Source organism: Branchiostoma belcheri, unplaced genomic scaffold, assembly GCF_001625305.1.
Source record: "Branchiostoma belcheri isolate BF01 breed outbred unplaced genomic scaffold, Haploidv18h27 scaffold45, whole genome shotgun sequence".
Taxonomy (NCBI): domain Eukaryota; kingdom Metazoa; phylum Chordata; class Leptocardii; order Amphioxiformes; family Branchiostomatidae; genus Branchiostoma; species Branchiostoma belcheri.
The window spans coordinates 1,270,027-1,297,421 of record NW_017804076.1 but is presented as its reverse complement, the minus strand read 5'-3'; the positions used below and the strand labels follow the sequence as shown (position 1 = coordinate 1,297,421).

At 40.1% G+C, this 27,395-nt stretch overlaps 2 protein-coding genes across 16 annotated transcripts in view; both read left to right on the top strand.

Moving 5' to 3' along the window:
• Window positions 1-21,404, top strand: part of LOC109478784 (amyloid beta A4 precursor protein-binding family B member 1-interacting protein-like) — a 50,090-nt gene extending 28,686 nt beyond the window's left edge. For 13 of the 15 annotated variants that reach the window (XM_019780569.1, XM_019780559.1, XM_019780560.1 and 10 more), the window contains 16 exons: window positions 1,001-1,136; window positions 1,879-1,990; window positions 3,442-3,995; window positions 5,419-5,490; window positions 6,905-6,979; window positions 9,829-9,873; window positions 10,814-10,891; window positions 13,461-13,620; window positions 14,008-14,204; window positions 14,631-14,771; window positions 14,981-15,091; window positions 15,877-15,975; window positions 16,399-16,588; window positions 16,945-17,042; window positions 17,447-17,611; window positions 18,090-21,404. In XM_019780569.1, coding sequence (XP_019636128.1) covers window positions 1,001-1,136; window positions 1,879-1,990; window positions 3,442-3,995; window positions 5,419-5,490; window positions 6,905-6,979; window positions 9,829-9,873; window positions 10,814-10,891; window positions 13,461-13,620; window positions 14,008-14,204; window positions 14,631-14,771; window positions 14,981-15,091; window positions 15,877-15,975; window positions 16,399-16,588; window positions 16,945-17,042; window positions 17,447-17,611; window positions 18,090-19,043 — 3,187 coding nt within the window. In that variant the 3' untranslated portion in view covers window positions 19,044-21,404. The remainder of the gene's footprint in view (window positions 1-1,000; window positions 1,137-1,878; window positions 1,991-3,441; window positions 3,996-5,418; window positions 5,491-6,904; window positions 6,980-9,828; window positions 9,874-10,813; window positions 10,892-13,460; window positions 13,621-14,007; window positions 14,205-14,630; window positions 14,772-14,980; window positions 15,092-15,876; window positions 15,976-16,398; window positions 16,589-16,944; window positions 17,043-17,446; window positions 17,612-18,089) is intronic. The other 2 variants (XM_019780561.1, XM_019780567.1) reach the window with 2 other exon arrangements.
• A 440-nt stretch (window positions 21,405-21,844) lies between these two features.
• On the top strand, window positions 21,845-27,325 carry LOC109478789. Its single transcript, XM_019780585.1, has 7 exons — window positions 21,845-21,918; window positions 22,473-23,363; window positions 24,321-24,495; window positions 24,864-25,061; window positions 25,934-26,071; window positions 26,469-26,670; window positions 27,103-27,325. Exons 2-7 carry the CDS (start codon window positions 22,582-22,584, stop codon window positions 27,213-27,215), a joined length of 1,608 nt encoding a protein of 535 aa, XP_019636144.1. The 5' UTR covers window positions 21,845-21,918; window positions 22,473-22,581; the 3' UTR covers window positions 27,216-27,325.
• The last annotated feature ends 70 nt before the right edge of the window (window positions 27,326-27,395 follow it).

Below are 27,395 nucleotides of genomic sequence, written 5' to 3'. Positions count from 1 at the left end.
ATGCTTCATAATCACTAGTATATAAACTTGCATTACCTTCACCTTTTAACAAGTATCTGTTAATAATGACTCCAGTTCTGAAGTAGTTATACTTTGACAACTTGCTCGTAGCTGTTTTTTGTATCTGACAGATTTCTAATGGTAGGCTTAACGGCTTGGCTTGTGGTCGATAAAATATATTGATTAGCGCTCGGCTTCTCGTGTAAGACGCTCTTTGTATCTCCTATTTCTTTGTAAGCTGTCTGCTGTTTAAAGCAAAAGGTATAGGACCATTCAGCCTGTGTTAATACTTTTAGACTTAGTCTTGTTTGTACCGTGTATTATAGTGTATAATGGTAAAGTAAGAATGGTTGAATCAGTATTGACTGTATGTCAGAGCATCTAGTATCTTGTGCCTCTAATTTGTCTAGTGCCTGGACATCACCTATCTGCCTATTGGGACACTATACCTTCATTAGGTCTGCTGTGAAAGGTTTGTGCAAGTTGGGGGCCCATTGACTTGAAATTGGGCAGTTTTCACCAATTTGTGTATAATCTTTGGCCTGGTTGTGCACTGAGATGACCTTATGATGTGTGGTGCATCATACAGCTTTGTAGTCCTCTTGTCTTAAAGGCAGCTGCGAAATTTATTCTTTGGTATAAAAAAAAATGTTTTGCCTTGCAAATGTTTCAAGCACCCGCATGTATGCTGCGCTTGTAGTCTGATTCTTGGAAGGATTTCCAGGTCCTCTGTCATCGTTATCAGTGACCGACAGAGCCGACAGTTTCAGTCAGCCGGTCAACTGCAGAGCCGGGGACCATCTGGTGTCTAAAGCTACTGGATTACAGCACAGATCCCACTCCTGACGGTAACCATGGCCTTGTCAGGATATGCCCCGCCTTGACTGACGTTGAACCTCAGAGAAAAGATTCATTTTCAAAGATACGGTGTCACACAGAAGATTTGTAGGCATAACAGAGGAGAGATTCTAAGTGTTGTTGTCTGTTTTTTTTACTGCAGGCTTGAACCAGAAGTAGCGAGCGATCCCGATACGCTGTCCGGGGACGAGATGGACGCGGAACCGGACTCGGACCATGAGGGGGATCTGGACAAGATGTTCTCGGATTGGTTGGGGGAGCTGGACAAAATGACGAAGGTGAGTGGGATGTAGTTGTAGTCCATCAATGTAAAACTGTCTGAGAGCAATTACCAACAACATGTACACAATGTATGAGCCAATATTCAATGCCTTTATCAAAGTTTATGGAAAAAGAATTATGGTACAATGTACATCTTAAACATTTGTGACAGTTCAAATTTGACTTTTTAAAAAAAAATCAGCATGGACTGTGGGATTTCTTAATAAATTTTGAATAAATAGGAATAAATTTGCCTTGCATCAATGTCCTTGCTTGCATTGCCTCTATTATACTTTTGAAGCAAGAAAAATTACTGACACAACTATATTCTGAGAAATTGATGTCCATCCCAGAGATTTTTGGATCCCTTGATGTACAAAAAGAAGAACAGAACCCACTGTTAGTCCATAAACTCTCCTTCAGAAATCCTGTATTCATATCATATCTGTTCTACCCTGGCAGAATGCCATGTGGCCCACTGCCCTCACTGCTTAGCCCATGGATCACTTTTACCAGGTTCAAATCATTTTTTGGTTTCACAGACAGTTGAATTGCAAAGTTTAACACAAATTTTAGAAAACGTGAATGCAAAGAATATGGCATTTTACATATATCTACGTATCTTATAATTGCTACAGGCCTGTACTTCTAATTTCTGGGAGAAAATTTTGAAATCTTGACCCTCTGAAACACTATATGGGGCAAATTTTGATGGTGGACTAACCATAGTTAAATGACATCTCTTTGTTGTTGTTGCAGTCGTTAGATGTGTCCACATCCATGGAGGCAAAACCCAAGTCCCCTCCCCCTCCTGCTCCCCCCAAACCCAAGCACATGGACAACTGGAGATTTTCAACCATTAACCTGGAAAGTAAGTCCAACACTATATATTTACAAGGAGGTTTACCTGACTACTGTATTCACTTTCTGTTCATCGTAGCAAAATTTCGCTGTCTGAGAAGAAATGGAGGTGTTCACGGAACTATATTTTTACGGTGGCAGCAGGTACAGAAAAAAGAAACCGATTTATTTGTTAGCGGTAATGATAAGTTTGCGGTACAGAAGTGACCATGAAAACTGTGAGCATAAAAGTACCGTGAAGAAATATGTAATTACTGTGTCCTTTCGTGATTTGGTTTATTAAATTTGATTCAGAAGAAAAATCTGAGAAATGGATCAAAATGTAAGACTTTTAGTAAATCATTTTTCAATAAGTCACAAACCCAGAGCCACAACACTTAATCAGTTGCAACCCATGTCCTGTAAAGAAAAAATATTCATTTAGAAGTAGCCTTTTCAATTAACTGATACTTTTAAGGTACCTAAGAGGAAAGTACTTTCCAAACGGCATCTACAAAAATGACTGCTGATTCCTTTATACCTTGTTTATTTGCTGAATGCTTATAAAATCAAATCATTCTTCATCATCTTTTACGGCAATAAAAGCATGAATGTCAACCCGGGGAATTTGTAACTCTTTATAGTGTGATCATCACACCACTTTCAGGGGTCTCCGATGTACAGATATTACCGGCTTTTCTATTTTGATTTAATTAATAGGATTTGATTGACAGCAGTTGATGTCTGAGATTCCCATCTCTGCCCACAGATTGCCTTTTATGGCTTTCTTATTCAATCAGGGAACGTCTCTGATTCCATCAGGAACTAAATTGATCCAGGATTGGTCAGGAAGGAGAGAGTGGCGAAATCCCCTTTGGCATCTAACCCTGCCCCAGTTTTGTGCAAATTTGATACTTTTTCCATTTTCTGCTTACGTGATTACATCTGATATGAAACCTATTGGATCAAATGGGAAATCATAGTAAAAGCTTGCCGTCCCAAAGGTAGTAATGTCGCTTTCAGGTCAAGTAATTCTGACACGCAAAGGGGCTGGACTTCTATATGTTTTGTCAGCATGTCTGACAACAACACAGTGCAAGCATAATTTGATACAAAAATGTTTTTCATGTAATAATTGTGTGATGATTATTTGTATTTATTGGCAATGAAACAAATCATTACAAGGGTCAGCACACGTAGAGCTAAGTTTGTAACGGCTGACCCACAAAAAGTACAGACGTACGTAATACAAGAATTAGGCAACTAAGTTTATGAATGTAGGCTTCAGTTAGTTCAATTGTTTCTTTTTTTGATACCTCTTGTTTCAATGCATTCTTTGCAACTTCTTGTATTTTATAAAAAAAGGATATCACTGGAATAATCAAAGCTTTACTGCAGGCGACTGTATTTTGTATGACCTTGCAGTGGTCTGTATTTTGTGTGACCTTGCACTGACCTTGCAGTGATCTGCTTGTGTTCTAGCGACTGGTGACACCGAACTCGATGCCTTACTCGGGGACCTGTGCGCGATACAGCAAGACCTCAGCGACACTATGGGTACTACACAACCTACAACCCCTCCCAAACCACCAACAAAGGTCGTACAACAACAACAACAACAACAACAACAACAGCAAGTTAGTTCTACTATCACAGAAGTACACCAGACTGTCGTAACCAAAGACGTGAAAATGGCCGTTGCAAACGGGAGCGTAACAGACAGACTTGAGGGTGTGAGCGTCGCGGAGCCTGGGAGGATAGCGCCACCACAACTGCCTGCTGCTCAAAGTGCTATTCTTACCCAACAGAGAGTGGAACCGTCACAGGTACAGCAAAGGACAGAAAGCGAAGAGAGCGATCCGGACGCAAAGCTGGACGATTTGTTGTCGCAGCTGGAGGTCGGGGTTACGCAGGAGGGCGCAGGGGTCACGACGAGGCCGCCGCGACCGCCGCAGAAGGTACTGAGCATCAGGAGCGAAGATTCCGCCTTCACGGAGGAAGAGGACAGTTCTTTGAAGAAAGGGCCTCTTAGTCCTGTAAGTAACCTTTGTTTTTGATCAAATGAGTCATAATTAAACCCCATACATACCCCTGATAACCATTAACAGTAACCTAGTACATACATGGATCCATCAGTTTTCAAAGTAAAAGCTATAATCATTATCATCATTATCTTCCACATATGGTAGTGAGAGCCATAGATGGTTGTTGCAATATAGGATTTGTGGATAGGTGGAGCTGTTTTCCACCACAATATGTACAAGTAGGATTGTAGCACATTCATATTTGTATTCTCGTCACTTCTCAATGGTCTCTCAGGTCTCAAAAATGATGTCAAAGATATGTGATTAAGAAGGAAAGTAGAAAATCCCTTTGCCATTTCCTTAAGACACTGGGGAGAAACTGTATGACCCTTAAGGCTCTGGAATTGATTTCTCAGACCGTACATCAATAAGATATCTGTAAAAACCATCTGTGCTGGAGGAAAGGTGTAAATCGGCTGGCCAGAGTGTGTCTTATAATGCCCCACAGGAAGGGGCCATCTCAAAACAACATTACAATCTGTAACGGATATTTTCTTATATATCTATTTATTACAAAATGCATGAGATTTTTCAGTTTTCCTTGTCAAAGACAAGGACACTTAGACTTAATAACGCAAGGTTTGGAAAAATGAAGAATTAGACATATAAGCTATAAAGCTGATACAAAATTTGATTCATTTCCTGGGAAAATGAAGAAAAGTGTCAGTCTTTTTGTCTGTCATTATATTATGCACAGCACAATTTCATATACTAAAATAATATGAAAAGCTTTATTGTTCTCTTCCAAATTACATGACATTGTTTCATTCCTAATTGCACGGGTAATGCTGCTTTGACAAAAAAATAAATTGACTTGAAAAGTATGGCAACTGTCCATGGTGCTGAACAAGGTAAAATTTACCGAAAGAAAAGTCGCATTTTGTATCAAAGGGCCTTTTTTTTAGCAAAACATGTTCTTGTATTAAATTGCAAAGAGGTAATAATTCAGTATTCCATCTGAATACCACTGAAACTTGTCTGTATTACCTAGTATTTCCCTAAGACTCTGTCCAATTTGTCTGTTCTGTGGAAAATCCTATGTGTAATTTACCATGACCTTGTGTATTGACCACCCAGCCTCTATACCATTAGTAAAGTGGTCACTGGCCTGCTGTCATTCCCTTGTAGCTGCAGGTATAGATGACACTTGAAGTCTTTTAAATATTGATTCAGAAATTGAATAACCAGACCCCATCTGAGCAGTACATGTAACCACATTGTTCTATAAAATCAGTTGGCCTGTTCTTCTTATTGCGCCTTTCTGTTATGAGTTTAAAGAATTCAAAATATCTGGCACAATAGAGTTGAGACATTTGTCAGTCTTGTTGTAGACTATTTCTCATCTTGACGTTTAAATCCTCCATTTTCTTCTCAGTTGTCGGGAAGCGTGAAACATCGTTTGGACAGCCTGAAGGATGAACTGGACACAGTTGAACAGCTCACTGAGGTAGGGTGGAAAGTGCCATGTTTCAATGTTTTCTTCACCATATTACACTCTACATCACACGCTTGTATGTTTACTCCTTGCCATACCATATGTACAGAAACTTTGTACATGACTCCATATTGACAAGTCAACTTCTTATTACATGACCAATTTAAATGTGATGTTTTGATGATACCAGGTGCATTCCTCTAAATATACATGTACATGTATCTCAATACTGTTTGCATTTATAAATCTTTGTACTAGATATGTTCATATGGCCATAAAATGTCAGTTTGCTGATGAAAGTATACGTATTGATCATTGATTTTTTGTGCTTGCAAAAATCAATTTTGCTATCAATGCTGTCATCAGAGAAGTCATAGAATATGATATCTTGCATCAAGTTATATGGAAATGTAGACAGAAGTTGGCTTGTTGGGTGGTGTCACTCATGCATAGTACACACTTGTACAAATTCATTTAGTTAAGTCGTACACACTACACTGGTCTTCAATCCACTGCTTTTTTGTCTTTCATTCTCTCATTTGTATCTTGAAGTCCTCATTTCATAAATTGAAGTTTGCCAAACTTTTACATTCCGATGATTTCCATGTATTCAGAAATGCCATATATTTCAGCTGTGCAATGGTTTCCACTTTGCTTGGTTTGCTGCACTATTCCATATGGCATGGTCACGTGGTGGACTTCCGAGCACCCTTTCTGTAGCATGCTTTTTCACAGGCTTCCGTGGGAGCTACGTTTTGTAAGGAAGTCAAACTCAAAGCACAGTGCTTGAGACAAAGAATAATGCCTTTGTATAGCTATACGTGTAGATCTGGTGTATTTGCACAAAAAAATACACAATTCACCCAAAATCTAAGGGGGATTAGGTAAATATTTTTCCTCTTCTATTTCTATCATAAGCAAAGGAAAATCACACAGTCTCTGTAGGTCTTGAATTTTAATATGATATATTGATATGCAGTTGCTTTTATTGAAATTGTGACAGCATATGCACAAGCTACATAATGCAGAAAATTATGGAAAATTTAACAGTCTGCAAGACTGCAACACTATTCTGGAAACAGTTTTTATGAAAATTTAAAAGCGATTGTCAACATTTGCCAAATTTCCTCCAAGGATTGATCTCTGCAATTTTAAAGGAAGCTGCGAGGGGAATGGCATCAAAAGTCAGCCAGTTCTTCTCTCCCTATTTTGAATAACACAAGAAAAATTATACATGAAAATTATCCATAATCCAGTACATTTTCTGTTCACAAAGATAACAATTGTGACAAAAATGACCTCAGTAAAGGCAACAATATTCAAAATAGTAAATTTTGTCAATAAAACAGCTCCCACTGAAGCCCTGTGTTTCTCCTGTCCTATATATGGTTATTGCACTTTGCTTGTCTCTCTTTTCTGTGGCTAGCTGAAATTGATGGACAGGGAAGCCTCCAAAATCATCCAATCCATAGAGTGCCGCCCGCCCGCCACTCTGACAGAGGTACATAATGTCGTGTTGTTCCTGTCTTATTTTCGTACAGTTGTGTAGCGTTTTTTAAATCTGTTTTGTTTTTAGAAGTGCTGCTCTCGAGCTGCTGAACAATTTTGTTTGATAGTTTTTTGGTTTTCTAATACCAATAACATGTTGTAGTGTATTGTGAACTGAAACACCTTTGTGGTATAGGCTTAGGGACTGTACGATATTTACCGGGGGGGGAGGGCTGGTGCAAAATGGTCCGGTAAAAAAATTTTTCCATGGCCCTCCCCCGGCTCAAAATTTTTTCAATGGCCCTCCCCCCGGCTCAAATTTTTTTCAATGGCCCTCCCCCACCCCAAAAAATTTTTCGGTGGCCCTCCCCCCCATTTTTCCAGTCCATGTCTCTTTCTCCCTCCGTAAATTCCCGAATGAAGTACGCACCCCCGATTTGGGGCTGGTGGGAGACAAATATTCCCGTCTTAAACGTAAAATGGAAAAACTCGAATTAAGTACGCACCCCTTCTACGCACGGCCGGTACCACAGTGAACATGTAGTATGTATGTCTTAAAGACAGTTCGTCGTTCCAAACAAATTTAAAATTGTTAAAAACTAGATTTATGCCGTGTACTTCGTGATTGTAGCGGGAAACGTTCCATGTTCGGGCTTGTTTTCACCGCCGGCCGCAGCCAACTTGCAAGACGTCACCACCGCATCGAAAGGTAAGGCAAGTGCGGCGGAACGCACAGATTTGGATCCAGCTTTGGAGTGTTGGTGATCAAGCAAGCAATGGTCAATAAAGATTCGTGAAAAAAAGACAATATTTCAATGTTGATTTTATCGGTAACGGGGGGTAGTTGAATGTTGATGCACAAGTACGTAGCTTCAATGTTTTCAATACGAAATGCGCCGAACACTCTTTAATAGCGCCCGCCCGATCGACCCATGGAGAGCAACAATCATACAGGCGGAGAACTGGGCGGAGTATTTGGGTGTAGAGGTGCTACCGAATTTAGAATTTGACACCGAAACCAATTAACACAACAACAAAAGACTACTGGGATCAATGGGACTTGCGATTCCGAACAGGAGAAAGTGACAAGTTTGACTGCGTTTCAAGTAATCTCTCGTTATGTGATAGATGTTTTTGTCACAAAATCAAAGGAATAAACACATGTATTAATTTGTACTCCGTAAAACTTATAAGTACAGTCTGTTCAGAGGAAAGAAAGACTTCCTTCTCGGGTCCATGTACTAGAAAGCTGTCCTCGGCGCTGCGCATGCCACGGCCCTCTCTGTGTTCTTCAGCTGTAGGTGTACTTTGCCTGTCGGCGCGCCAAACACCCCACCCACCGGCCGGGCGGTAAGATTTCATCAAAGACTACATTTTAAGTTAACTCCGCCCCTATCATTGTAGCTTGCCGAACAGTCGAGTAGGAGTACATCTAGCTGGAATTTTCACGTCGTACTGGCTGGTATAGCCCGCTACAAAGTAATTTCCTGTGGCATTTATCAAGATTTAAAAATATTTGTGATACGAAGTGAAACATGGTTAACAATTTCTGAACCTTTGAAACGACATGGGCATAATCTTTGTTGAAGATTCCTGAGTTGAACTCAAGCCGGAAGTGTATTGGAAATGATGACCATCAGTCGAGGCACAACTGTTATGTTATCACATGTTACGTTACGACGATCAAGAACGTTCACGGCTTGCGGACCATTTCAAATATTACCACTCATAAACCCTACAATTGTATGTGTACTTACGGGAGGTTATATTTTTGCCGGCCGGGTTCCACTGAGATCGGCGCCGGCTAGCTGGGGAACGATCCTGTCGGCATGACAAAGCGCCGGGCGTCATTGCCAGAGACCTTCATTTTCTTACCGTGGGTGACTTGACTTCTTCTTTTACCGCAACTTGGTGTCAATATCGACGATAGTCACAGTAAATATGTTCATTTATTGAAGTTTAACTTTATTTCCACACGTCTATTTTCTTATCTAAACATGCTATAGACGGTCGATGTTCCAAGCTCCCCGTGCCGGTGTTCCGCTATATTCCTGGGTCGTCCACGGATTTGTTGGCGGAAAACTCAAATAAAGGACGCACCGCGACTTTGGCGACGGCCCGAGACACTTCTGGGATTTTGAAAAATGTAAAAAGTGCGTACTATATTCGGGAATTTACGGCGTATTTCTTGTTATTCGGTACTACGCGACGCCATATTTTACAAGTTTTTCGGTGGCCCTCCCCCCCAGGCCGATTTTTTTTTCGATGGCCTCCCCCGGCTCAAATTTTTTTTCCATGGCCCTCCCCCCAGGCCAAAAAATTTTTCAATGGCCCTCCCCCCCAGTGCACCAGCCCTCCCCCCCCCGGTAAATATCGTACAGTCCCTTAGAAATTGTGGTATAGGCTTAGAAATTTGCCTAACTGCACTGAATGTAAGGTAAGCTTAGATACAACTTTTACACTGGAACTGTCTTAGGTATAGAAATCAAAATTTAAGGATACCAAAAATACAATTTATACCTTTTTGCCATCAGGGATAATAAGGAAACTTTCTCCACAAAAACTTGCCAATTGATTTTATCCAAGTACGAAGTATTCCAAGTGGGATAGTTTCTTGGAATATGTCATTTAGATGCATTCGATTCTATTTCTCTAGCACTGGATGATGTCAAATAAGTGGCAAGTCTAATTTTATTGAGGCATAACATTAGCTTTTCAACATGACATTTTTATTCCCAGACTTCAGAATATAAATTATTCAACTTGCAAGTTTGCCATCTTATATAAACATGATCTTATGACAGTATTTGCTTCAATTTGTCATATAGATTATGTATTGATATCTTTTTCCTTGCTTTCTAGTCGTCGCATAATGCTAACATCACTAAGCACCCAACATTTGTTGCTGTACGTATAACACAATTAATTACCTTTTGTGCTTCACACGTAACCTATTTGTTGTACTGTACTTCTTTTCTGTCTTGTGCATTGTTCTGTGCATTGTTTGTGAAAAACAAATTTTCTTCAGTGCATAATTTTTAATCAACACAAGGACATTGTTAATTCTTGTGTTAGTTAATGCTCTAGTCTGTGAATATAACATGATTTGTATCACTACATGTCAGTACCATTTTTGTTTGTGCTGAAATGACTACTTGTTTTTGCAAATGGTAAATTATTTACATAAAGATTGGTTCGTGTGCAAGTGCATGTGCTGCATTGTTCCATATTAGACACACAAAAACTACAAAAATCCATTACAAACTGAAAATCAAAGTTATTTTTTGCAGGTACTGGTATCTTTTTTTTAAGACAAAGCAGATTAACACATATTTGAGCGTTGTCATAATAATAGTTGGATAATATGTGCATATAACACAGAGTGCTGCCAGAGGACTTGCTGCAGCGTTTGCATTTAAGCCATCCATTAACTGCCCCCTACTGGGAGTCTAACCGATATGCCAGACATAATCCAATAACCTCCAATTATGTGTCCTTCTCACATATTTTGAATATCTGTAGTTACTTTGTAAAATTATATTATACCCCCCCCCACACACATGCACTGAATGTTATCGTGTCCATAATTGTTTCCTGATGTAAATGTATATGTTGTTAACACAATTTGTATCACATATACTCAATGTGCATCATAATATTTTGCACACCAGAAAAAAAATGCACCATGACATGTCACATTACCACATGAATAGGATTTAATGGTTTTATGAATATATTTATCCCACGCTTAAAACATCCAGCGGCATTAGCATTTCCCCGATGCCCATACTTGGAGAGAGGACCTGCTTTCTATCTAACCTTGCGTCAATTCTGCGAAACCTTGCAGGAACAAAAAGCAGAGAAAGTAAAGGCAGAAAAAATTCGGATAGCTCTGGAGAAGATCAAGGAGGCAAGCGTGCAGAAGGTAAGATGGCAAGATATTGTTAGTGTATATTTCTCATATTATAATCTTCTTCTGTTGTTGTCATTGCGTTCAAATACAGTGAGTACACTTGTGTGTTGAAAAAATACTTCACAGTCCAAAATCTAAAAGCAATCTTCTAGCATTAGCATTAATCTTGTAGTAGAATTGCTTTACTGAGGAAAGTGTAGGGGAATATATGAAACATTGTACACTGGAAATAATTTGATATCTTACATTAACATCACAAAGAAAGGTGGACATGGTTGTTATGACCAAAATAGGCTTCGAACTTGATGGCATTCGTATCATGAATGTCCAAATATCATCTGAAAGAGCTAAAATCAGTTCCGAACATGATTTGGTTAGTATGGAAGCAATCTCAGTTTGTTTGAGTTTGCGGTTTGTATAATGTTTGTCCCAGAGATGCAAATACTATCAAGAATTTTCCTTTTCCTTGGAATTAGACAGTTCATCAGAAGTTTAGAACTGAATTTAATTTTCTTGGGTCCAGGTACATGTATGTTATAATGTCCAAAAAGCTTAGAACTAAAAGTTTGTTTTGAACATTGAACATTGAACATTTTGAACATCATGGTTTCCTGTTGTTCCATTGTCAAGGACAATAGTAAACAAATTTTGAACTAGACATTCAGTCAAGTTTAACAGTATGACAGGATTCCATAACACAAATAATGAAAGACATTTTGAAACTCACAATTTGTCTCATCGTTCAAAACACAAAAAATTTAGATTGTAGTGAAAAATATTATTATTCCATGAATATTTGAACGCACCTATTAACAGAAATTCATATACATGAGCTTGGCACATGAATTTGATCTTGTGGCATATACCTTTTGATTCTAAATGTGAGATATAAAAAATGTTAAAACCTTATTCAGTTCCACTAATATGTTTTCTACTGGTATGAAAAAAAGTTTGGGTGTTTAGGGAAAAATTTGACATGGCAATGTCATTTTTTGTGTTACTTTGTGGAATTTTTGTAAAAGTATAATTCTTGCACTTACTCTACATTCATGTTGGGAATACAAAAAAAATTGACTTCATTTTCAGCAGAAAATAATTGCAGCAAAAGACAAAGAAGGAAGACAAGTTATCACTCACTTTTGTTAAATGTACAAAATGTATATTTATCAGACGGATATACCTCATCCATTATTACAGCCTAATTATACCAAACTTGGTGCATAATGAAATAAACCATCATGCGTTAAAGAGTACATATATGATTAGAGATATAATTTTGGCTCTCCCCTAGGAAATCTACCTACAATTATTGAAGCACACCCTTTCATAAGAGATCAGTTTATAGTACATCTTTGTCATTAGAAAACTGTGTCATTTCTGTGGGAAGACCAGTTCTTTTCAAACTTTTCTGCTAAGGTCACTCTATATCAATTTCGCATATCATAGTAATAGTAGCATAAATGAACTTTTTGATATTGTGCAAGATATTAGTATGACTTCCTTGCCTTTATCAACAGCATTTAAAATAGGAATAGGGAATAGGTTGAATGTCAGCCTTTTTTTTCCAAACATTTGTTTCCTGAAATTAGAATGTCTATTTTGACTTTATATTTAGAGACTAGGATAAAAGTTGATGGGAAATGTACAGGTACTGACATGTCGTAATTACAAGGTTGGGTGGAATCCTGGTACCGAATGTGGGGCTTAAAATGTGTGGCTGACCTTCAGAGATGACCCCATTTATCAGTCTGTGGAACTCCCTAGATTGAACTACTGAGCCTGTAATTATTCATAACAACCATCTGAGCTACTCTGCTGTGTATGTAGGGTTGGCTTCTGAAGCAAAAAAAAATCTTTTCTTTTCGAAAACAGTTTTCTTGGCATACTTTTCTTGAGAATTATTACAGAAGACTTAGAATTATTGCTATTTATTATGCTATTATTTTCAATTGTTGCAGTCAAATAAACTGACATTGAGATGTGTAAAACTTACGGTTGCAATTGACAGTTGTGCTGGGGATATTACGAGCACAATTGTATTACAAGCTCATTGTTAACTCTGTATTCTATATCTATAGTGACTGTTCTAGTCTACTTGTACAATGTGCCCTATGTGACAGAGACTCATTTTTGTATAGGACTGTTCAACTTCAGCCATAGCCAAAGCTGTAGAGATGTTAACAATTAGATTTTAACATGGTAAATATTGACTAAAGGAGGTACATGCAACTGTATCTAGTATTTAAATTCATTTTTTCAAGTCCAAGTCTCATATAGTAAAAAATAGTGCAATGGCCAAGTAGATAGAGTGCTTGCCTTGCATTCGATAGGTCATGAGTTCGATCCCCGGCCAAGTCATACCAAAGACTTAAAATGTGGTACACACATGTACTGCTTTCTCTGCTTAGCCCCTGCTGTAGTGATTGCACTTGTGTGGCCCAGGGTTATTGAAAACGGAGATGGGCGCCGCCCTATGCGTCACTTGATGCGGGAAGGCTCTTTAACTTTAACTTTCATGTATAGTAAAAGGTTGTTTGGCAGACTAATGCTCACAAGTCGGTCCTTCTTTGCTCTTCTACAGCTTGTAGTGAAAGTCTTCATGGATGACGGGAACTCCAAGACGCTGCTGGTCGATGAGACCATGAAGTGTTACCACGTCATTGTCCAGCTGGTGGACAAGAACCACTGCGACCCTGGACCTGACTGGACACTCGTGGAGCAGATACCCGACCTCTACATGGGTAAATAAACAAGATTGAACTTTTATGTATTACACCACATAGCACAAACTGTTGACTATGAAATATTTGTCATCACTTCAATTGCATAACAATCAATAGTTCGTTTTTATAAACCTGTTGAATTCGAGAGCTCTCCAGTGTCGCTGACAAAAGGTATTGGATGCTACCTGAAACGTCTGACCATTATAAAAATCATATCCGGTTGCTTCAGTAAATGTTTCTGGGTTTTGCTTTCAGTTATTACATTTTGTATTGCTGTTAAGAGAAAATGGTGATTTTTAATACAGGCTCTTGGATATACTTGCATCAGTGAACCAGAATTCCTTCATCATTATTACATGTTTTTTTTTTTACAGAGCTAATCAGATTTTTTTTACCCTGTTCCAGAGCGTGTGCTAGAGGACCATGAGCCCTTGGTGCAGGTGCTGCTGAACTGGACACGAGACACCAACAACAAACTGCTGTTCCTGGAGAGACGGGACAAGTACCTGTTCTTCAGGGAACCACAGTTCTTCCTTATTGATGAGACCGAGTCTGAAGCCTCTTTGGAGCTGGCTCAACAGGGCAAAGATCAGCTTCTAGAGGTTTGTGTGTGTCTGAATCATTTCTGTTTTGTCGTGCATGTATTGAAATACTTGGCTATATTTTATAGTCTTATATGGTTCTTAGTGGCAAATGTGCAGATCTTGGCACATTGGCGACAACAAATCCGTTGGTTTCCTCATCAGTGTTTGGACACAGTGTCAACGAATAGCCAAAAGGCCTGGTGGGCATCACTCCACCGTAAAGGGAGTGAAGTCGGGCATGTCAGGGAATCAAACCTGGGACCTCTTGGTTCCAGGCCGCTCTGACTATTACACCACACGATACCACATTTCTAATTTACATGAGAAATAGCATAGGTTTTTAGAACATCAGTTGAAGAACATCTTCCTGGTAATTGCCCAATATTGTACTTGCAACAGGAGACAGTTTAACATTTTTTTGTGTTACATATATGATTATTGCAGGAGTTTCTTGCCTCTGGAAAGGGTATCCCAGAGTTGGAGGGAATCATGTACCTGAAGTCAGATGGAAAGAAGTCGTGGAAGAAATACTTCTTCATGCTCAGAGCCTCCGGACTGTACTACAACCCCAAGGGTAAAGCTAAGGTCAGAATCAAGAACAACATTTTTTTATATCATTACACACAAATTTTTGTTTGTTTAAATTGGGCAAAATCTTAGTCCATCATGAACACCAAAATTCTATCAAATGATAGATAAAGTAAAGAGAAAAACATGCCAAGTATTCCTGGATTCTTTTATGAGCTTTTCTGGTATTGCTTGTAATGTCTTACTAACTGTGTTTAACTCCACAGTCATCTCGAGACCTGGCCTGCCTGGTACAGTTTGACCATGTTAACGTCTACTATGGTCTCAACTTCAAGAAGAAATACAAGGCACCAACTGACTTCTGCTTTGCACTGAAGGTAAAAAATGTATAAGACTTATGTTTTATATGTCAGAGCTGGGCTTTATAGATGTAGATCCCATGCTCATATATGTTTTTATTTGTTTACAAATTTGTAAAGATGAATGTAATCAACAATATGGATCATATGAGGTCACTGATAAAAACTAGTGGATGTTCTTTTGAACATCTGACAGTTTTCAAAACCTATCCAGTTGCTTGAGTAACAGTTTCTTGTGCAGATCATATGAGATGTTTAATGAGATTAGTTTCTGTGAAAGTTGGATATGCTGCCTTTGTATGAGCTTGCCTTCCCTCAAATTTGTCCTAAACTTCAATGGCGAGCTCTTATCTGAGATCCAAACAAATTAAGGACAGGATGTCCATGGTTTATTACTGTCCCTAAGAGGATACCACATGTAGGTTTTAAAGGATGTCAGCGATAATGCCGATTTCTCATCTTCCTGTTCCTTATTGATGTCTTATCAGTCTTTCCCCTCACAAGCACGACATATCCTGACCACCCCTGTTCTAGCACAGTCTTATGACCCTTGTCTTCTGCCATCAGTGTAAGATGCGGGTTGTTTCATTGAAAATCAGGGGTGGGACGCAAAGGGTCTTTGTTGTCTGGAAGTTAGAGCTTTGATGGCTTATCTTTTCTTGGTCGTATAGCTTTTATCTTTTCCTGCCAAATTGATGTAAAAAGAGCTGTAAAAATTACACCAGTTTTCATTTATTTGCTGTCATGCTTCTTTTTAGAAACATCTTTTTTTATCTAGAGCTATATATTTTTTTCTTCTTTAGCACCCTCAGATCCAGGCCAAGTCCAAGTACATCAAATATTTCTGCTGTGAGGAGGACAGGGACATGTGGCACTGGGTCATGGGTATCAGGATGGCTAAGGTATGTAGAGTGTTCAGAACAAAGGTCTGAATCTACCATTTTTCTTGTACAAAATGTATATTCCTTCACGTTTAAGTACATGTAGGTGTTGGAATCATGATGCCTTGATGCATACTACTGTAATGCACTTTCTGTTTGTGGTAGCAAAAGTTTGCAATCTGAGAAAATTGGAGGTTTTCACGGAACTGTATGTTCACAGTGACAGCAGGTGCAGAAAAAAGAAACTCAGTGAAGTATTTGTTAACAGTAGTAAGTATGTGGTAGATATTATGTGACTGTGAAAACCGCAAACATAAAAGTACTGCGATAAAGTTGGATATTACAGAATAAGTATGTAGTAGCCATCAGTGTCATTTAAGTTGCCAGTATTCTACCAACAACTATGAAAAAAATTCAAAATGATGTTTTTTTTCATGTTCCCAGTATGGAGACCAGTTGTACCAGAACTTTCAGGAAATGCAGCAGGACATCTCGCGAGCGTTACCGCCCAGCGGAACGACAGCGACTATCCAGCGCTCGGCGACCAACGACTCGGCCATGGGGTCCAGCATCAGTCTGCAGTCCACGGGGAGCTCTAGCAGCAGTGTCAGCAGCTCCACTCTGTCTTCCCAAGGTACAGCGCCACCTATCAGCATAGGACAGTACTGCAGTATGATGATACAAGTTTGTACTTTGGCATGCACACCCACTCACTCACTATTTGGCTTAGCGTCTGTTGTTCCCCATCTTCCGAGGGTTAGACATGCTTGCACTCTGATGCCGAGGCTTGATGGCAGCCCACCACTTGCCTCTATCCTATGGGTGGACGCTTTGATTTTTCAAAAGGGTTGATGTTTTTTTAGAACAGTTTTTTGAAGGTGAACCTGATCTAAAATGCCCTTTACTTGTATTAGTCATGTTTGGTCAGTTTTCTTGATACAGTATACATGTGTATTTTACCTTTTTTAGATGTTGTTTGTTTCTTGGCAGGTTTTTCCGGTGAACAGAAGACAGGAAGGCGCAGTGTTGGGGACGCCTTCTCAGAGGCATGGAAGAAAGGGGAAACCCAGCACGTCATTCAGGCCAAGGTTTGTCTCACCCTTATATGTAGCAGGCCATAGTTTGGTGTAGCTGTGTGAAAATTGATTACAAATGCTGTGCTATATTTTTCAAATCCACATCAGACTACTGTAAGTTCATGGTAGCAAAAGTTTGCCGTCTGAAAAAAATGCAGGTGCTCGCGGAACTGTATGTTCGCTGTGGCGGTGCAGAAAAAAGACAGTCAGTGATTTATTTATTCAAGGTAATGATAAGTTCACAGTACAGAAGTGACCACGTAAAATGTGAATATAAAAGTACAGAGAAAAAAATCAGGACTTACAGTATACCTCAGAGTAGCTGTATCAGTATCACATTGCAAACATTGTGCCATACTTTATCAGTTAAGCCTGTGTAAATGTTGGTTATGAATGTGGTGCCATGTTTCCTTCAGTCGGAGCCGATGTCGCCCACGTCCCCTGGCGGGAGGTCAGCGACCTTGTCCATCTCCAGTACGGGCAGCTGGGGCGAGAACCAGCGCTTAAGCCTGCCACCAAGGGATTCTGGGAGAAAAACCAGTGGGGACAGACAGCCACGCCCACATTCTACCAAAGATCAGGTGATTTATCAGATTATTAACCCTCTGCTTCTTCAGTCAACATTTTAGAAGCACTTTGTATTGGGTATTGTTTAGGCAGCAGGGTTTTCTTTATTTACTTCAATTTTCACCTCAAAACATGGCTCATATGAAAAACTCAAGTTTTGGGTTACGTTAAAGGACTGTATTAAAAGACAGCTGTTTGTTTACCATAGACTGGAAAAGTTTAAGGTTGTACCCATTTGGGAAGCATTCATGAGGAAGCTTGTTCCGTAGTGATGTAGTTCTAAGAAGGAAGTTTTCAGCGTGGAACGTCCTCCTGAGAGATGGAGTGGAGAGGGAGAAAGGGTGATTTGCTTCCATACTAGTGGCAAAACATGTTTTGTGTTTCTGAAATATAAATACATCTTGGTTTCTAAGCTAATGTTTGATAGTAGTTAGAATTACGGAATGTTGTAGTGCAAGCAGACTTATAAACCATTTGTCCTTCCATACACAGGCGGTCACGTTAATGAAAGAACTGGAACAAGTTCGGTCCGTTGGGCCCAGCCACTCGGTGTCAGTCCAGAGACCACCCATCCCGCCACCTTTCCATCTACAACAACAACAACAACAACAACAGGACCCCCAGGAGGTCTATGAAGTCATGGCACCCCAGGTGTACGAACCCATGATCAAGCAGTCATCCCCGTCGGCTAAACCCAAGGCGTATGTACCACAAGGTGGAACAGCCACGCCCATGTTGCATGCTGCTGTTCCCAGCACTGGCCGACCTCCCTCCACTGGTGTTCCATCAGCCGGTCCCCTCCCCTCCCCTGCAGCCACCGTACAGCCACAGAGGGCAATCATCAACACGGCAATCATACAGCAGAGAAACTCCTTAAGAAAAAGCGACGGATTCCAGGACCTTCCTCCTCCCCCGCCCCCTCCGAAAGAAGGCGCTCCTCACCCGCCGATAGTTCAGGTTAGCGTACAGAGAACCCCCAGCCTACCGCCGCAGCGGTCCCAGCCTCCGTTAGCACCGAAACACGCTGGTTCCCTTCCCATGGGCATCGTACCTCCCCAGGCTCAGCCGCCTCCTGTCGCTGCCAAGCCAACGTCAGGGACGGTAAAACGCGAGACGAAGCTACCTCCTCCACCACCGCCGAAACGAAGCCAAGAGACAAAACTGACAGCGGAACAACAACAACAACAACAACCTCAGGCCGCCGGTCGGGCGACACCAGCCCTGTCCCTGATAGCTGATCTGAGGAAGACACTGGAGAAACAACAGCAGAAGATTGCAGATGCTGAACAACAACAACAACAAGCGGTGACTCCAAAAACTCCTGACCTCCCTCCCCCTCCTCCTGAGTTCCTAGAAGGGCTGCCAAGTAACAAACCTTCAGTCAAGAAGAAGCCACCACCGCCACCTAAGAGGAGTGAGCAGACCTATCTTTCTGGGAACAAGTGATGCATCGACCACCCCTCTTGTAGAATGGTTTCAGCCTTTCCCACATCATGTAGAGGTCTTGGTCAGACTTCTACATTTGTGTAGGGGGTAGGGATGTGTTTTCCAAGTAAATATGTACTGCTACTTCATACATTGCTGAAATTTTCACTCAAATTTGTTACCTTCATTCATAAGACAACACATGTTGATTGTAAGGAATATTATGTAGACTGTGGCCCCAAAAAATCCATGACCCTAAGTTGGCGTTTATTCAGGTACACACGTATTTAGATATTTCATTCAAATTATTACTGAGGATGGTTTTCAACTTTTTCATACATTGTTGTCCATACAGTCACTGAGTATGCTTATGGAAAATACAGTGCCATCCTCAAAAGCTTTGAATCGAATCCAAAAGAGCTGGATCCCTCAAAAGGAATTCTTTGTCAGCAAACAAGTCTGCCAAATTTAGTAACAAGAAGGGCAGGGCAAATGAATTTTGTCTGACATGTTATAGTTTGTTGCTTACTGCAATTCTTGTAAGTACTGTGAATTCATGACTAGAAAGATGGGCAAGGATTTAAGCTGAGACAACAAGCAAATTTCAATGTGTAAATAGCTGAGGTGTTTGAGACAATTTTCCAACAAATGGACAAGTTTTTCCAAAAGGATAAAGTAACAGTGGTACTAGTAAAGTACATGTATATTTACCTGAATCTCAGTCCTAGCAAGAGCAAAAGTGGTAGATTAAGATGAATTTTTATTAAAGATTATGTGATATGAATTCTGGAGGTGACTGGAGATGGTATTTGCTACTGGGTGTTCCCAGTGCACTCAAAAACATGGAACAGTAGTAAAATGTTTGTGAAAAAAAAAACTTGGGGTAAACTTTGAAGTAAAGTAGAATCACATCATTGAACAAGTGAGCGATTTCCATATTTTTGTATTGTTTTGAGAAAATTTTACAAGACAATTGTACATAAGGAATTGGGCGAATGGATTTTGAATGTGTTAATTGAAATCATATTGATTGTCGAAAAGTAGTACTTAGGTAAAAGTGACCGGTGTTTGTATGAGGATATATGTTGAAATGGACATAAGGTAACTGTGGTGTTTTCAGCCAATAAAAATGAATTTTCATTAGGTAGATAGATACCCATGTTACATGTGGTACAAGCATCTGTTTAGTAATGTCAGATCTATAAGTTAAACTATATCCAAGTACTTGTAACTAAACTATTGGCCTAGTAAGGAATATACGGAAAGGTTGTCCAACAAACCATGACAATTTTTCTATCACACACATGCGTATTTTGATGTCACCCAAAACTATTTGTACTTTAAACTGGTGCATACTGTATACAGGTTTGCAGTATTGAGAATTACCGGGAACCATATGGTAACATTAAAAGTCTTGCCTTGTCACTTAACTGTTTTGTACATACTGTTTTCCAATTCATAAATTGTTGCCTATATGAATATGACCAATTAAGAATGTAATTGGACGCGTTACTTAAATGTGTTGTTTCTTTGATTTATTTTGTTAATGACCTACTAGTTAGGAGGCAACCAATTTTTCACTGTTAAGTTAAGTAATGTCACCACTTCATTTTATAAACTAACATTTGACAGAAATTCAAGTCATCCTTGGGATTATTACACTTTTTTAGAATATTTTGGTACAAATTGTCCATTGAATACAAAACCTTAGTTACATTTGTTGTTAGATACAACAAGGCATATGATAGACATAAAAGTTAGTAGTAAAGGCACGTTTCATGACTTCATTAACTGTTATTTAAACACAGCAACCCATGAAAAAGCAGACTAACTATTTTTTACACAAATTTGCAGTCCATATTTTCTATGTGGATGTCTGTTGGTAACAGTAGTTTTCAATACTGGCATCATGGTAGTCCTATCTATTTGCTAACTATTGCAAATGACAGAATGTGTTTTTTGTCCTATAATTTACTGATTGTTATGACAATCATTGCTTATTTATCACAGTGAAGATGTTAACTGGTAATTTGGTGACTAGCACATTATGAAATCTGTATCCTTTCATATGTATTATAAACTGCTTGAGAAGACTCTTTGAAAAATATGAAAGGAAAAATCTGAATCAGAATTTTGAATGACAAAGTAATTTTAGGACAGCCTCTGCAAAGATGGTGCTGATTCTGTTCAAATTATGATACAACTTTGTAATATTGAAACTTTTTGGTGGTTAAATATTAAACTGTTATACCAGTTCATATCCAAGAAATTACAATAGTGCTCTTCTTTTTGTACATTGATGTTGGAATTATTGATACATTGTCAGCTGGTCAGCCTGGTGATAGTGGCAACATTGGTCATTAAAAATGGGAATTACAAGTTCATGTTTTTCTGTTGTTTTTCTTGTCCAGAAATACAAGTTACTGTAAACATTCCAATGTTCGTTCTATGTGTAATGTTGAAGATTGTAGACTTTGAGCTAAATTTCTTTTGAATTTAAACATATTTCTCTAGCCTGGTAGTCAAGTGGTGTAACGTTAGCCAGTTTTGCATGGGTTCTCCTTTTGCTAGACTTAAATAATTCAATGCAAGTAGTAGCCAAGTACACATGTAACTTATTTGTGTAATCTCCAAGCAGATAATACGGTGGCAAGGCAGCATCCAATGGCCAATGAATACTGCCTGGCCAATTTGATACTGCATTTTGCGGCTACCGAAACATCTGCTTGGTGCAGAAACTTGGCAGATCATCTTTATGTTGTTCACGCCCCCTAGCGGTCTTCCGATTTTGTACACCCTTTGTAGAGACGTGCCCTCCGAAATGCATGCCGGGACTTGCGGTCACGCCCCCAGTTTGGAGAAGGAAGGCGGAAGTACTGGACAGACAACAACGTAGGTACGTTCACTGCTCGTTTTCCTTCGTTCTCTGCCACAGTGGTTCTCTGCGTTCTTTAGAGGCTCAGTTGTCCAAGCCGCTGCGATCTAACTTCCTAAACTATTTGGTATTTTCTTAATGGAATTATATGAAGCGGTGTCGTGGAAAAACTAAACGGGGGCAAGACCACTCCCGGGCCCTGACAGTATACAACAGTGACTGACAGTAAAACTGACAGTAACATAAACTAGTTGTCCTTTTTCCAAAGAAGCTACTTGATTTTGCAAATTCTGCGAACTATTGTGCTTTAGAAGTACCCTCTCAACTTAGCACTAAGTTACTGTCAACGGTGTTGTTTTATTCGATGACGTTTTATCTACGGCCGGGCCCGGGCGTTTTTGCTTTGAAATGGGACAAAATAGCCAGAAATTGAAAATTACGAGTTTTGCTGAACAGCAACGTCATGTATGTGTCAGCGACTAAGGGAGCCTCTTTTATATTTTTGCTGTATGTATGTTTTTAATAATATGGCATATTATTTATTCTCATTGGTAAATGTTCTTGTTGCTACACAGGTTGCTTGCAGACAAGAAGACTGGCATGTGGCAAATCTGGTCTCATAAAAGTGGTTCTTCCTGTTTTCCTTCTAAAGATTAGGCAGATAGGACCAGCCTAGAAGTAAAGATGGCGAGAACTCTTGTATTGGCAGTGTTATCGGTAGTTCTATCGGTCCATTGTACGGAGTTTGAGGAAATGGAGAAGAAGATATTTCAGGGTGACGACGGACAGTCAGTTGTGGTCCTGGACCATGTCCTGTCAGATGACGCCATGTCTACATTGTTCGAGTATACCTCCTTCTTAACCCAGTGGGAGTACACACACGTCACAAGCTCACCAGAAATGTTCAAGAAACCCCCTTTCATAGCCCCGCTGTCGGGAGAGATGGTCAAGAAGACTGTGTTATGGGAGGCAATCGCAGACACGATGGAGAAATTAACGGGGAAACGGGAATACTATCCTTACGACATCCACGGGACAATCCTGCGTAGATACGACAGGCTACAGCCAACAGTTGACTGCGAGGAAGGGGACTTTGTGGCGAAAATGTACCTCAACCAATACGTCGGTAAAAACGACTACGGCCACTTGACGCTGTATAATGGAAAACATGGAAATCTTACGGAAACTTTGGCCGCTGTACACCCAAAACATGGTCGTCTGGTGATATGGCCTTGTGCCGTGCCGGCTATCGAACACCCTCCCTCCATGGGATACAAGCAACTGCTACATGCCTTAACTCTGAAGATGACAACCAGCAAGGAAAAGTTTGGGGAGTACCAGAAGAAGGTGGAAGGGTTCAAATTGCTGAGTGATGAAAATGAGAAAGTTCCCTTTGCCCTGAGCCAAGGAGAAAAATTACAGAAGGAAGTTGCAGACTTGGACTTGGATAAGTTGCAGACAAAAAGGTAAGTAAGGAATCGCTACTCAAGAATTCTGTCACTGATTATACTTGAAGTTCTAGTGTTCCCTCTTTGAATTTTTCGCAAACTGTTAAAAGAGTCTTGCAATACACATGAAAAAGATTGTGTTTTCAAGTTGTTTTTTTCATACACGGTAATAGTGTTACACATATAATACATAGAATAGCTTTAGCGCAAATGAGATGAAAACTTGTGATCTTCATGGGGATTTGTTTAACTTTAAGGGCAGAGGTACATTGTACATAGAAGCTTTGGCAAAGAATTCAGCAGTGTGTTTAGGTAGCAAACTCTGTGGGGTGTTGAGTAACTTAGTCAGTGACAGAGAGTCCACATGTACATTGTATAGTCATACTTCAGTTGCACTGAATGGAACCTCACAATGAACAAGGAATACTAAATAACTTACTTTTGTTCTCAAGCTTTGACAAACCATCGTATCAAAAATTACTATACTGACCCTGGAAATTCTAGAACTACATGTGTATTTACATATAATTTGACAAACTATCATGTGTACTTCCTACTGTCTAACTCTTGATTGTTTTTGGCGACTTTTCAGGGAGAAGCCTAATGGTACAGTACCGGTATTGTGTGTAGTTTGCAAGAATTCTAGGAATTGTACAGGAATTTTGTCCACAGGCATGGAATGTCCACAGGAATGTCTCCCAGCTCTGCTTTCTGACAAACATGTATGCCCACATTCTTGGAAACCCCTGGGAAAACCTGTCTTCCCCGGATGCTCTACTTTCTGTGACCCCGGGGCTTGTTCACTATACACTCAGGGGAGGAGTGCACTGTATCTGTCTAGACTTTACAGGTTCCTGGTATCAAGGCTCCCTCAAAATCATGGTAGTGTCATGCAAACAATAACCTTTAACAGCAACCACCATCGCCATGGCAATGTATGTTTTTTCATTACCAGTCTTGTTCTTGTTGTTGCAGGTTCTATGACAGTGAGGGGCGAGTGATTGCGGTGTATGATGGTGTGATGGGAGAGACAGACCTGGAGGCCCTCCACTCCTATCTAAACAGCATGTTCCAGTATCTTCGCTTCCAGCCACATGACACAGGGCTGCTAGAAGACAATGACAACGTCCAGTGGATCACAATGTTGAATGTAAGACACACCTTTCAAAGAATGTTTTGCATGGTCAGTAATTGTTTAGAGAAAAAAATGGTCACGTCAAACAGCTTTTTAACTGAAATCTGCATCAAAACAACAGTAATGGGACTGACAAGAAAAAAATAAAATCTTTTGTTCACATTCAGCCTTTAAAACATGTCTACTAACTTGACTACTGACTTGTGTTTAGTTTATTTTGAAATTTGCATGACCAGGCATGAGTTTAAGATTAGCCAGAACATAAGTTCTATGTTATTTGTTGTATGTCAGTGTAATTAATTAAATCTAATTTAAGATCGATTATCCTCTGTCATTTAATGTGAAATTTCTTTCTTAACACAACTCCACTGTGTGTTTAACAGGTGGACAGTTTTGTGAAGAGTAGGGTGTGGAATATCGTCAGCCGAATCGCCGAACACGTGAGCAACAAGACGGACTGGTGGCCGTACGATGTGTCGATGAACGTGATTCGCAGCGCGGACTACACCAGGATCCACGAGGACTGCGAACAACACGAATACGAGTACACCTTCCTGTTGTACCTCAACAAGGACTGGGACGTAAGTCTTATTCTTTTGAAGGTTTTTTTAACCTACTGTTGGAGAAACTGGTTTGTTAGGTTGTGATCAGAAGAGAATAGTGTCATGAAAGGAACAAGAAAACAGTTACCCCTCCGTAATGCGTCCAAGTACCAACGTTATCCCAGTATCAACCAATGATTGAGATATCAAAAAAAAATTTTTGCTAGAACTATCCTAGGGCCCTAAACTAAAGTGGAACTTGCTGTACAGTAGGGGCATCATCAGTAGATAGCTTTAATTTAAATGATATTTCTAAAGAGTTAGATGTGCAAACAAATCGTTCGATGTAAAATAGCCAGCTGCCACCAGTGTCACTAGAGTTATCCCGGTATCAGCTATAAGGAATTGAGGTTTTGAAAAACCCATTTTTTTATGATGCTTGTGTATTAAATCAGTAATGCTTCCACATCTTTGCACAGACTACATGTATGCAATACTACTACGTGTTTCCCCTGGGATAGCTAGGGCAGTGAGATGGCGTTTAATTCTTGACACCACTGACTGACACTCTGACTTAGGCACTGAATTGTGTTTTTTGCCTCAACCCCCCTCATTCTCCCTGATGGTCTCCAGACCTGTGTATTAAGTGTATTCAGCCTCAGGGCAGTGCTGACTGATACTACATGCCATAACACGTAATTGTTCCTAATCAGCTCTGAGAATTTAACGTAATTTGTAATCGGCAGCGAAAATTTTGCATAATCCATAATCACTACTCCCCCATGCAGACCCCCCTATAGCCTCGTTGTACACCATGTTACACTGTATGTTATGAACAATCTTTTTTTGCATATTTGGCAAGTTCTGTAAGAAACTAAAGCTCTGGATCCCTAAACCTCCTTTCTTCACAGTCAAACAAGTACGGAGAGACCGTGTTTTTGGAGCAAGTTGAAGACGACGTGTGGGGCGGCAACCTGGGACCGGGGAGTGAACAGTACGAGATGGTCGGCGCAGTACGGCCACGCTATGGCAGGATCGTCATTTTTAGGGTGTGTTGTGTTCTTCTGTTTTTCCGTGAGGTCTTTCATGTTTGTTGAAGGTTGTTAATGTTTGTTGACATTAAAACTGTTATTATATTTGGACTGTTTTATTTACATGTTGTCCATATCTATCACCAAGTAGGTCAAACTATTCTCCCAAGAGAGGTGTGGTGTAATGGTCAGAGAGACTCAGAACCAAGGGGTCACGGGTTCGATTCCCGGACATGCCTGATGTTGTGCCCTTGGGAAAGGCACTTAACAGGACTTCCTTCCCTGTACGGTGGAGTGACGCCCACCAAACCTTTCGGCTAATCGTTGATACTGCGTCCTGCCTCAGATGAGGACATAAACAGATTTAGTGTCGCCAATGTGCCAAGATCCATACAATTTCTTTTCTATATCCTAGAACATCATTCCACATTCCGCACGGCCTCCGACCGGCACGTTCGATGGAGCCCGCTACACGTTCGCAGTGAAAGTGTCGCACACGCGCACGAGGGCCACCGCCAAGACCCTACGGGAGAGCATGGAGAGTGTGGAGCTGGATGAAGAAGGGCAGGAACTGGTGAACCAACTGAGGATGCAGAAATTTGACCGCCCAAGACGAGGTGGGATATGTACTAACTTGTATTCAGTGTTTAAATACATGTAAAGGTGTAAATTAACAAGATTGAGAAGTCGCAGTGCTGGGTAGACATTGTGCTCTCCATCCAGGTTTAAAATGGGTCCCTGTCTCCCTGACTTTGGTTGGGGAGGTAAAAGGCAGTGGAAGGAGAGAGATGTGCTCCACCTTTTAAGCTGCCACCTTCCAACACTGAGCCCTAGGCCACAACAAGGCTATGGAACTATCCTTTCCTTTACCTAAATAAATGAATAGATACATGTACAGGACTGTGACTTGTTTAACAGTTTACATTCGTGTAACTTTTTTAAACTTTGCATACTGTCGCAGATAAGAAAGGAAGATTGGTGAGCATGTGTCAGAAGAACGTATAACTGTGCAACACCTCATGTTTGTCTGTTTTTTTTCTGTTCACCAGATGTACCAGCTGACTTCCTGGACAGCAAATTGCAGCAGACATTGGAGCAAAGTAAAAACTTCATGCAGGAAGGCAGAGAAAGGGCAGAAGACATTCTGATGAATAAAGTCTAGGTCTGACTCTGTAACTGGATTTGAAAAATCATTTAGGCCATACAAATTTTATTTGTTGGTTCTCGGATTTCAGAAAAAAACATGAAGCGACAGGGCGAAAAAAATAAAAACAGGTCTAGGCATCGTATTATAGCCCCAAATGCTACGATAGGAGCCCTGAAGTCAACACAAAAGGCGGAC